The following is a 12569-nucleotide window of genomic DNA, read 5'->3' on the forward strand; positions in this document are numbered from 1 at the left end:
GATCTTTTGGCAAGTATTGTCAGGAGTGATGAAGTCTAGCTTCAGGTAGTTGGGTTCTGGGCAAAACCATGAATCATGGACTGAGAATTCCTGGGCCCCCTGCTTTAGGTAGCCTTTAATAATTTAATTCAGACACTTCTGCTATTTCAGAGACCAATCAAGGAGAGAGAGATTGATTTTTTTTTTTCTCCCCTCAGGAAAGGGACACTGTTTTTCAGAACAGCCTCACACAATCTGGATGAAAATTTCCCCCCTGCTCTGCCTCCTGGAGAGGGCAAGGAAATAAAGCTATACCAACCTGGTTATGTACATTAACCTACCTCAAACCTTGGGAACTGCTAGGAAGAGCCAAGAATCCAGAGAAGATGAGATATGAGCATAGCCAAGGCAAGACGAGAAGCTCCCTCACCTCCCAGCAAGGCAAAAACTGCTACAACAAAGCTTACCCCAGCTGGTGAGCTGGGATTGGCCTCAAGCACTGAAAACCAAGATATACAACAGCAGAAGGAAGTAAAGAAGAGGTCAAATATCTGCCCTAGCACAGAGAATATCATAAAAAGAAGACAAAAAGAAACATCAGGGGGGACTTGGAGGTGTCCCTGGCTGTGAGAGGCACTGGAAGCAGCTGGGGATCAGCGAGGCCAGGGACCCTGCCCTGCCAGCAGGGAGGTGCTGCCAGGCTGGTGGTAAATTAAAGCAGCCAGGGAATGCCTGTGAGCAACACAGGGACTGAATGACAGGGCTTGGGAGGCAGCTGTCGACATCTGCTCCCAGCTGGGAGGAAAAGCACATCCTGTACTCTGCAGCTCTGCTGTGGGAGCTGACAGAGATGGAACTGGCTCTCCTGAATGGTCAGCACCAGGAGCTGTCCATGGCTTTTACAGAGTCCAGCTTTGGCTGATGTTTCAATTCTCTCAGCAGTGGAATTTAATTCCAGGCATTTGTTCTCTTCTGTCCCATCTCTGTAGCTCCCACCTGAGAATTTTTGTTTATTTCCCTTCAAAACACCTTCTGCACAGGGAAACTGGGGGTGATTTGGCTCCATTTTCCCCCTTCCAGAGCTGCATCAGTGTGGTTCTGGGTGTGAGAGGAGAATAAAGGAGGTACAGCTCCAGAAACAATTTCATTTCTTTGTCTTATTGCTGTAGACCTAAGGAGTTTGCTATGTGGGGAAAGAGGGGTCATTTACTTTACTCAGTAAATGAAAAGTGGAAGTCAGTTTGGTCAAACTGCCAAAAAAAATACAGACAATGCAAGTTTTTACTATTTTTTCCTTCAGATATGATAGTTCTTAGTTCTATGATAGTAAAATACAAACAGCACAATAATTACCCACTCAGATAGTATTAACACCTTCAAGGAACAGTGTCAGAAAAAAGACTGCTGTGTAAAATACTCTTGAGCCAGTGGCCACTGAGAACCTGCAATTACAGGCAGTGGTTGTGCAGCTCAAGGGAGCTGCCCAAGTCCATTCTTTCAGAGTTGATTAAATCTCCTCTTTTCTGGCATTATTTGCTGGACATCCCAACACCCACAGCTCTCCAGAGTTGGTGTTTCTGTGTCTCTGAGTTCACAAAGATAGAAGTGAAAAAACCTTTCTTTGCTTCAAGCAGATTCCGTCTCACCCTGCCTTTCCATCTAACTTAAAAAAGAGAAAGGAAGAGAAAAGCAGTGTACACTGCTCAATACACAGCAACTTCAGATCCAGAGATGCACTACAAATTCCCAGTGGCTGGGTTCAGGCAGGCCATCAATAAAACTGCAGAGCCAACTCGAGATGCTCCTGGGTATAACTTACAGTGAAAAACTCTGCTGCTGCATGCTGAGAGCATGGCTCAGCCATTCATTTGTAACAATGGAGCTATTCTTCTGTCTGCACAAGGAAAACAAATCTCCTGTTGTTAGGAATCAAAGACAAGTCCTTCAGACTCTAGGAGACATATTTAACCATGACTAAGTGTGTTGCTTCCTAAGCATTCACTCTTTAAGTCTTCCTATCCCTCTCTCATTATGTAGTACTTCTGGAAGTGATTGGAGTGTATCCCAAAAAAGCGAATTTATTGACCTCCACCAGCAACAAAAGTGCTTTAAAAAGGCTCGATGTGCAACAAAGTATGCAAAATTGATCCCTTAAGTGGTTGTGAGCAATGTGATGTGAAGCCTCATCCTTGTTCTCCGGGGGTTCAGGATCTCTGGAAAAATCCTGGCAAGAGACATGAAAAAGGCTTTTTGAATTGTCTTTGTGATTCATGGCTTATGTATTCTCTGTGTGGAAGGGTGAGGGTTGGCAGGCAAGGAGAGGAACAGAGGTAACATTCCCGTTTCCCAGAGAATTCTCCTCAGTTTTCTCAACCATTTGAGATTTGGGAGAAACTTACTGAGCTGTGAATCCATTTCAGTGTGGTTTCAGCACTATTTTATAGCATTTTAGGCAGCCTTTTTTTTCTTTTTTTTGGACAAAGATCATGGCTGCCATCAATCAGGGGTTGCAACATTTCCACCGATTTCCACCAACTCCATAGGCACCAACCCCAAAGTCAGGATGATCTCATCCAAAACAAAACATGTCCCAGCAGCAACAATTCCTGTTCCCAAAGGCATTGACCAGCCCATCATCCAGAGGTTCTTGGTGAGAACACAAACCATGCACAGGATCATCAAGGCTGCAAGAGACCTTTGAGATCCAGCTGCAAACCGAGATCCAGCTGCAAGCCAAGATCCAGCTCCTAGTCTGCATCTCCACGTGCCACATCCTGGTACCTCTTGACTCTTCCAGACCTGTGTCTCTCCACCTCCCTGAGCAGATTATTCTGATGCCAACCACCCTTGCAGAGAATTTTTTCCCAGTGTTTAATCTGAACCTCCTCTGGGAAACTGAGGGCTCTTTTTGTCCTTTCATTGGAGGCTTGGCAGAAGAGACTCACTACAACTTTCTTCAAGGCAGCAAAACCCACAATCACTCTTAATTCAGGTGGGTTCAGCCTCCTCCTTCCCCTGCTCTGATGCTCCAGCATGAAGCTTCATTAATACTTAGTTTAAAGCACAGAAAAATGCAATTTTCATTAAGAAAAACAGAGTCTATCCCCTTCCAGACAGAGCAGTAGCTGTTATTTGGAAATGCTGACAGTAATAAATGATTTTGCTCCTATTTCCAGACTTGGAAAGAGTGTCCCTGTTCTTCCAGGAGCCACCTGTACTATGTGGGGCAGCTTGCTATAAATATTACACACAAATATATACCTTATTTGCATACAGAGCTTCAGATATCTCTGCAGCCTTTCATGTTCCCAGGAAACTCAGTGCAGTTTGGGTTCTAAGTTCTCCAGCTTCAAATGCTGCATTTTAATTCTACTTAATGAATTAGATATGCTTTAGAGCTGTAATAAACTTTTCTTATGAAGATATTTCTGAAGCATTGAGTCACATTGCTTACTGAGAATAAACAATATGTTTACATAAATAATTTAAAATCCAAGAGCACAGTAGGTAATAAAAATATATTGCCATGATAAGCCACAAAACCAGAAAACAACACTGCTCTAATTAAAAATTACAAATACACTGCAGTAAACAACTTATTTACACGTAGTTAAAAGTTTAACTATTGAATATTCTGCACTTGTTGAGTCCCAAAAAAGGAAAAATACTGAAACCAATCTCTTCACACAGTCAAATATTGAGAACCATAACTGTGTTTAATTAAGATCTACTGTTAATAATGGGTTTCAGAGTGAGGTTCTTCTTTTAATTTCCCAAGGTAGAAAATGTTATTAAATTTGGCCTTTAACTTCTCATTGACATGTACACTTAAAACTTCTGATTAAAATTTCAGAGGTTGGGAAGTAGTACCCAAAATTAAACTCTCAAATCTGGCACAAAAATAACAATGGTCCCTGATTAAGAAATCAAATTTCAGAAACTTCATTACTGTTCTATTAATAAATTGTTGGGTTATAATTAAATTGGGGCCTGCTGGATTTCTTTCATTTTTTTAGTTCTAGAAAAGATGGAAACTGGAGAGAGATTCAAAGGCTTAAAATAAAAAAAGAAAAAAAAGAAAGGTCAATGGATCTGAGAAATGGGACCCAGCTTGAACAGGTCCTTTTTAAGAACAAGGAGAGTGGAACAAACACTGATTTCCACCTCTTATTTCCAGGATGATGCTCCCACCTCTGCCTCGAGTTCCTCTGAGTTTTAATGCCAATGGAAAGGGAAGTTCTGCCCCTCGTGTGCAGACAAACAGCCACAGCCCCAGGTCTGTGATTTGGAGTCTCATTTTTCTCACTGAAACACATTTTTTTGCCAGCTTGTTTCAGCTTTGAAATGAAATTCTTCCTCAGCCTGCAAAAACACTTGAAGCTGAAGAATAAGAAGGAAAATTGCTTCAAAAGTACAGCTGTCTTCAGGAAATTTTACAAAGTAAGCCACGTTTTTCAGAGATAAGTAATTCAATTCTGATTCAGATCTGCATTGTTCAAAGGATAAATTCAATCTAGTTGCAGACAATGGCAAAAATGCTTTCTCTACTCTTTTTTGTTGGTCTTGAAATGCATTTATCATGTTATATCTAGTAGAGTAACTAAATTTCCTGATTACAAATAATCAGCAGCTCCTTCTACAAGTTCTATACAGAAAATTAACTAAAAATATCCCAGCAGTTGCATATATTTCAGTTGTAACAGGCTGAAAAAAAGAACCCAAAGCCCACCAACATCACTAATTCTCTGCTGGTCTGCCCATTTTGAAGATATTTATACTTTGTTGGGGGTGATGTACCTGGTTCACACAGCACAAATCTGACATTCATTGCTTCTTACAGAAAAAAACATTGCTCACTCTGGTCATTAATATTCAATTAACTCATTTAGGAGCCTGTGTTGACCCTGCTTGGCCTTTATTTTACCATATAGTCACAGCAAGGACTGATAGCACAGTTACAGTCTGAGAACCACAAATATGGAATCAGTGCTCTGTAAAAGTCCTGCACATGGTCCCAAACCCTAAACACACACCTGTCTGTGGGAATTGGAGGTAAATGTTTCAGCCAGACCCCAAGCAGTGAGTGCTTTTGGCTTTTATACATGGAATTTCACCCTGTCTTTAATTCCAGATGCTGTTCTCATACCAGTCTATCTTTTTCACTGCTGGCACCCAGGTGTTTCAACACCTGCCAGCATTAAAACATCTTTTAAAAATGCTGCTTTATGCTTTCCTGTTATTTTACCAATAGGACTGACATGTATTCAAATTAGCCTTTTCCTGGTGCATTCTACCATTTCCCAGATTTCCATTGCATTTGCATTATTTTCCTCTAGCTTACACAACCACTTCCATTGCCATAGCTCCTTTATATGATCATTCCTCATTCCCAGCCCAGTCTAGCTTAATTCTTCTCTTCTTTTCTGCACATAAAAGGCAAAAACATCTTGCTTTTGACTACAAGCCTTCCATGCTTGGCTATGCAGATATAGTAAAATTTCTAGGAAAATTTATCTTATGAGTTGGTCAAGATTTGGGGGTTCCTTGGCAGCCAGTTGTGAGGTGTGCTGAACTGCAGAACAGGTTTATGTTTCTTAACTCTTTACACTACCTTTAAAGCAAATTGAAGAGTATTCAGTGACTCACTGGATGCCCTTTAAATTCAGGTCTATGTAGTTTGGAGAAATTCAGTAAAATCAGTGGGTCAAGGGGAAAAGTTCAGGTAATAGCTTCTGGATTTTTGGCTTTGATAACGAAGTCCTTACATTTTCATGTTTTTTTTTCTTTTAGCATCACAAAATCAGGTGTTATGTTTATGAATGTTAGTTTTCCCATCTCCCATGAAAATACATAAATTATGGAGGGCATCAATAGATTAATTTCTTAAACTCAGTCCAAAACCCAAAGGAAATAAATATCCGCACAAGCTAGGTTCTGACAAAAGCTGCTGAGGGTCTGACAAGCAACAGAAATTACATCCATAAACACAAATTTTTGTGTGTGAAATAAGGGGTCTTTGGAGCAAAAGCTAAACTTAAGAATAAGAAATTATTCTATAAATAAATCCATTTAGAGAACAAGGGAAACAATGTGCTAAGAATCATCCTGCAGATAAACTGGTATTTCAATGGTAGAAGCAGAAGGAGAAAACTGAATTATTAATGTTATTAACAACATTATCTTTGAGGTGATGCAGAGAATTGAAACTTTTAATTACCTGCCTTGCCTTTTTCCTCCTTCCTCAGAGATGAGCACACTCCCCTGCTTAAATTCACCTCCTCATCATTCAAACCCAAGTCCTTTGCAGTGACATTTTCACCAAGACTTGCTGCTGACAGAGAACATCTCCAAGATCAGCAGCTTTCTTTATTGTAGAACAGTACACGTGTCAAACCTTCTTTAAGGACTGCACAATCACTGCTAAATAACCCTGTGACAGCAGAGAGATCTCTGCCTATGGTCTGGATTGACAGAGCCATTGTTCAGCTGCAGCTTTGAAGTCATTCTCACAAGGAGTTTATCCCCTTTTATATACACTGAGACCTGGGGGAAATGATACTTACAAGGAGAAATGAAAAATTAAACACAGCTGTAGGTTTTAGTGGTAGTGCCTAACCTGTAATTCTCAAATGCTGAGAAAGCCAATTTACTTTTAGAGAACAAAGTGGTTGTTTTTTTCATTTTTCATAGAATCTGAAGCTGAAAGACCAAATCAGGTGGATCAAAATAGAAGATGATGATACCACATAATACCCAGGTCTGCTCCTTGAAACATGGCACAAGTGTGGGATTATATTATTACAGCACAGAAATAATAATTTATTTTCATTTATCTGCACAAGGCCAAGTCTTAGCTTCCTTTAGCTTCAGTCTTTCACTGTGAAATATTTTCTGAGCTCTTGAAAGTAGATGGATGGTCATTATTTTACTGAGGGACACTATAAATGGTCATAAATTGATTTAAACCCTATGTAAAACAGATGCATCACTTCTATAGACATTTTAAACTTTTATATATCTTCCCTGGCTCTCATGAATGAAGAGGAATAAACAGGTGAAAAGTAATTTTGAAAGTATGTTAAGCCAAGTCTATTCCTTGTGGCTCTTGATTGTTCTACTGTAGGAACCTCATGGTGTGGAAAATTATTATTTTTTGTCTAATGCACTCCTGTGTTTTCAACAAACAGAATCTCTAATTGCAGGACAAAATATAAATTGTAACTTCTTACTAAGTAAACATAATTCTGCACTGGCAGGCAAATTCTTGGGCACAGAAGACCATCCCCATTGGGTGGAGGATGCAAATGAGAGGGAACTGTGTGGTTGTGTTTGAGGGTCTCCAGGATGAGGGAAGAGATGAGAATCTTGACTCCATGTTTCAGAAGGTTGATTTATTATTTTATGATATTGTATGCTATTAAAATGCTATACTAAAACTATACTAAAAAGAATAGAGAGAAAAGATCTATTAGAAAATTAGAAGGGAAGGGAATGGAATGGAATGGAATGGAATGGAATGGAATGGAATGGAATGGAATGGAATGAATAACAAAAACCTGCGACTCTCAGAGAGTTCACACAACTGGACCATGGTTGGTCATTAAGTAGAAACAATCTACATGGACCAATCAAAGATACATCTGTTGGTAAACAACTTCCAGACCACATTCCACAGCCATCAGATAGTTATTCCTTACATTTCTTTTCTGAAGCTTCTCAGCTGAAATAAGAGACAAATAAAAATATCACAGTGACAGCACTGCTCTCACCTGATGGTCTGGTGCTGCAGAGTGTCCGGGTCGGTGGCGTTCACCGTGAGCACCACGCTGCCAACGGGGATGTTCTCCTGCTTGGTCACTGCCATGGGGTTTGGGTGGAACACGGGGCCCTCGTTGACGTCCTCCACGGTGATCTGCACGGTGGCCGTGGAGCTGGGGCCGTAGGCAATGTCTGGGATCAGCGGGTCTTCGTTTTCCACTTTGATCAGCAGCGTGTGAAAGGCTGAAATCTCATAGTCTAAAGGCTGCAAAGCAGAAGATCAGAGGGGAAAGGTCAAAGACAATGCTTAATGATTTCTCCTTTAGCCCACAGCAAACTTGCAGGCAGCAGAATTATCTAGAAAGGGAGAACAACATTCCCTACACATGGAACTTGATGAACACATGGAACTTGAGGATTAGACACACTCAATTCTAAAGGGCATTGAAGATAATAAACATAATGGACTTCAAAGCCCATGGAAACATCCCCCTGTCCAAGATCTCACATTTTGTTGCCATACCTCATAGACACAATTCAGTGCTCATCTACACATGTTTATTTATATGTAGCATGTATTTAACAAACAAATGAGTCACACTCAGTAGCTACTCATGACAATAACACAAGCTGCTTTCTCAACTCCTGTCCTGAAACCAAAGGCAAACACATGAATTTGTCTTAAGAATTGACAATGCCTCTTCTGTAACCAAAAAGAGAGCATTCTGGCACAGGCAGCAAACAGGGCTATTTTCTTCTTCTTTTTTTATATTTGTTAAATTTGAGACATGGGATTTTCTTCATACAAAGACAGGCAATACATTTTCCTATGAGACTTTAGAAATGTGAGACCAATCCACTTTGGACACATGGATTCTGTCTGAATCCATGTCCCTTTCTTCCCTGCTACTTGCATGTGTTCTCTGAGTACAAACAAAATGGGGCTCTTGAATTCTAATTGTACCTCCAGCAACAAACAAAACTTTGTTGTCAAATGTCATTATTAACTGTGATGCTTACTGCAACCCTGGCTGTTATTTAAGCACAACAGTTAGGAACAGGCAGTCCTTGTGACTAAAAAAATAAGGTTACTGTGGCACAAGAGGGGTTATACACATAGTTTGGACAAGGGCTGGAAGCCAACTTTATATCTTCCAATAACCTATCTCTGCTGTGCCTTGTTTTACTCAGTGAACCCAGGGGATGAACCTGACAGCAAAAATACAGGGCAGGAGTAGATTGTTCTTACCTTGACAACAGAGAGCATTCCCTCATTAGTCTGGGGGTTGGTGTGGATCTCAAAGCTCTGCCCTGGGTTCCCATTGATGATGGAGTAGACAGCTCTCCACGCCCCCGTGGCGGGGTCGTCCCGGTCACCCACAGTTAAATTCACTATTACCCCTGTGACCCCCTCCTTCACTGTGGCCTGGAACTGGAAAAAAACACAGAGGAAATCGTTACTATTTCCACTTAATGACCACACACACACAAACAAGAAATATCCAAGGCAGCATTAATTATTTACCCCAGCAGGATTCAGTGAATGAACCTGACAGCAAAAATACAGGGCAGGAGTAGATTGTTCTTACCTTGACAACAGAGAGCATTCCCTCATTAGTCTGGGGGTTGGTGTGGATCTCAAAGCTCTGCCCTGGGTTCCCATTGATGATGGAGTAGACAGCTCTCCACGCCCCCGTGGCGGGGTCGTCCCGGTCACCCACAGTTAAATTCACTATTACCCCTGTGACCCCCTCCTTCACTGTGGCCTGGAACTGGAAAAAAACACAGAGGAAATCGTTACTATTTCCACTTAATGACCACACACACACACACAAACAAGAAATATCCAAGGCAGCATTAATTATTTACCCCAGCCGGAAGAAGATGGAAAACTTGACCAAAATTTTAAATAATGCATTCTCACTTATGAAATATGAGGTAGCACATTTCAGCTGCTCTCCACTTAATAGATGGCAGATAAGCAGTGATGTGATAGGGGTGGAGCTTGGGAAGGTTCTGATCACAAGAAGACTGTTCAGCTCCTATTACTGGAAAGTGAAGCATGAAGAGACCTGCAGTGCTGCATAGCTGCATGTATTCCCAGAAAGGGAACTGAGGGAAGAGAAATCTGCCCTGTACAGATCACTCTTGTCTTCAAATCACTTTTATTTACAAATAAATCCAGTTTTGTATTTCACACTCTTTTTTTCATGAATTATCCAACACACATTTATTTTTCACTGCACCGTTATCAAGACACAAAGGAGATCTCACAAAAACCATTCCCAGAGCATTTTTTGAGGGCTTGCTCTAAGACACTCAAAAATAATTGGACCTCATGCTACCACTTTGTCTGCATAACTAAAAGTCAGTGCTGCTTTCTTTTTGTAGTGGAAGGGTTTTTTTATGACCTTGTGAAATGCGTTGCTGGATGATTCAACCCTGCAAGAAAATTCTAGTTTATTCTCCATCATTCTTATTTATGTAGGAAAAAACCATTAAGCAAACCATTGGAAAAGCTTGCAAGGGTCAGACTTAATAACACTCCTCACCTTTCAAGTACTTGAGGCTGACGTGCTAAAAGCACTGTATAGAAGAGTGATAAGATAATACCTGCTTTGGAGGTGGATAAACCAGGCTGATAACAGACCTAATCCTGAGAAGTGCTGAACATCAGCACTGCCATTACAGATCATTAGGAAATCTTAGCATTTCTAGGGATTAAGCCTTCAAAAGTCCAAAATTACAAACTTTAATGGCACAAATAGGTTTTGCTGTACGTGTGCTCCTTTAAAGCTGCATCGTTGGTGACAATGCATCACTCAAGGGCAAGAGTCACCCAAGTGGCTTCAAGACCTGAATAAACTAAATGTCTTTTCCCCTGTCTTACAGAACACCAGAAGTCATAACACTGCAGCAGAATTTGGGAAAATACGAATCCTGAAAATGGCATTTTATTAATATATAGATTTCCCAATCTGGACAAATAGTAGGTAAAGTGGATTTCCTCATATGAAAATAAAGAAAAGATGACTATGTCTTCCCCTGTGTTCAGTTATCTTTGTTTTTCTTCTTTTCCCAACAGATTGGATTTATCTTTCCAAACCCTTTTTCATTTTTTCTGTATAATTTGAGTGCATGCATTCAGTTCAAGCTTTCCAGCCTTAAACCTGATTTCATAAAAGGATGACATTAATAACTGGCTATTTCTATCTTCCTTGGTGTATCTAACAAAGAATTTAAAGATTCTTTTGATTTTGATGGTTAATATATAACAGGTTGTGATTGAGCTTTGTTTCAGACAGTTCATTAAGCTCATTTGAAGTTTAATTAACTCTAAATGATAATACAACAATATTTTCACTTGCTTTGAAACAAATTAAAAGGAAAACTCTATTAAGAATCTTGGAAATAACAGAAGAATGATTACCAAGATTGTGTTCCTTCCAGCTCAGCCAAATGCTGTCACCATCAAGCAGACTTGGATACCTCTTACTCTGATTGAAAACAACCAATTAGCCTGATTGATATTTTATGTTATTTCATATTGTCCCAACTTGAACGGGTACAATATGAGACATCAGAACCATAAAGGTCAGAATTTTTCCCCACAAGTGTTCAGTACCCAATAATTTCCATTCAGTTGCATAAAAAGGTGACCAGACTTCAAGGAGCCTAATACTGAAGAATCTAAACCTTAGATTTCACCAGGCATCTGCTCCTAATTCATATTGATCCTTGGGAAAAATCTTTTCCTTAATCCTCCAGTCTGATTCAATTAAGTGTTCAGTACTCCTTAGCTCACCTTGGGAACTGTAAGAGCTGTTAAGGTAAAATATTAAAAGATATGGCTGTTTTCTTCAGATATAATATTGTGAAGCCTGTACAAGAAATTTATTATTTTTACCCCACCAGTGCCAGACTGTGATGGAAAAGGTTGCCCTGGTGTGCCAGATAGTTCAAAAAATATGGAATTTCAGGCTGAGGATCTCTAAATCAAGGATATCTCAGCTGGGATTGGCTTTCTTCTGTATCCCTATTTTCTCCTTGCTTAGGAAGAGTTCCCAGTAAGTTCAGCTGCAGAGAGAAAGGGCACAAGGACCTGCTGGGGGCACAGCACTCCTGCAGAACAAGGAAATGCCAACATCCCCAGGGAAAGGCTGTGCCACGCCAAACAATTCCAGCTACAGTGTACCCTCACCCTTAGTGTCCTCCACATTTTGGAAACAGCCATATAAACACAGATATTTGGAGCTGTCTGGAACATTAGACTAAAATCTGTTCAAGATGGATGGAAAAGTAGAATGATCAGACCACAGAAGTTGTCACAGAGGTCTAGTCTAAATTTATAATGTGAAAAGTGTAATAAATCACAGATTTGTGATTGCAAAAGACACATATCTACTGTGAAACCGTGTGGCCTAGAAAAATATAGTGTATTTTATCTAAAGGTGAACTCTTTTGTCTGTTCAGTCACCTTTATTTAAGGATAAATCTCCCAACATTTAGAAAAATGTGTTTCACTTATACCATGTCCCTTTCAAAAATAAAAGTAAAAAAGGGAATTTAAAAACCAAGAAAGGGCAAAAATAGGAATTAGACTTGTAAACAGAGAAAAAAATAACCACAGGTTCCTCATATTTCACAGTGAAAGGTTTATACTCTCAAAGCTTAACTGGGAAAATCTGAACCAGTGCTCTAAAATAAAACCCCACAGTGGCTAAGACAAATAATTGGATCACAAGTTAATTGATTTTACTCATTTTAAATATCTGCACATCCCCTAAGCACCACTATAAATTAAGAATAAAGTAGATGAGTTCAGTACTTTA

General features: G+C 40.0%; 1 protein-coding gene across 2 annotated transcripts in view; it reads right to left on the minus strand.

Annotated features, from left to right (window-relative positions):
- CDH13 (cadherin 13) overlaps nt 1-12569 on the minus strand; it is a 434027-nt gene that overhangs the window by 38752 nt on the left and 382706 nt on the right. For both annotated transcript variants that reach the window (XM_039721144.1, XM_039721143.1), the window contains exons 9-10: nt 9327-9509; nt 7749-8002 (exon numbers count right to left, since the gene is read on the minus strand). In XM_039721144.1, coding sequence (XP_039577078.1) covers nt 7749-8002; nt 9327-9509 — 437 coding nt within the window. The remainder of the gene's footprint in view (nt 1-7748; nt 8003-9326; nt 9510-12569) is intronic.

This window comes from Passer montanus, unplaced genomic scaffold, assembly GCF_014805655.1.
Source record: "Passer montanus isolate IOZ18808 unplaced genomic scaffold, ASM1480565v1 scaffold45, whole genome shotgun sequence".
Lineage (NCBI taxonomy): Eukaryota > Metazoa > Chordata > Aves > Passeriformes > Passeridae > Passer > Passer montanus.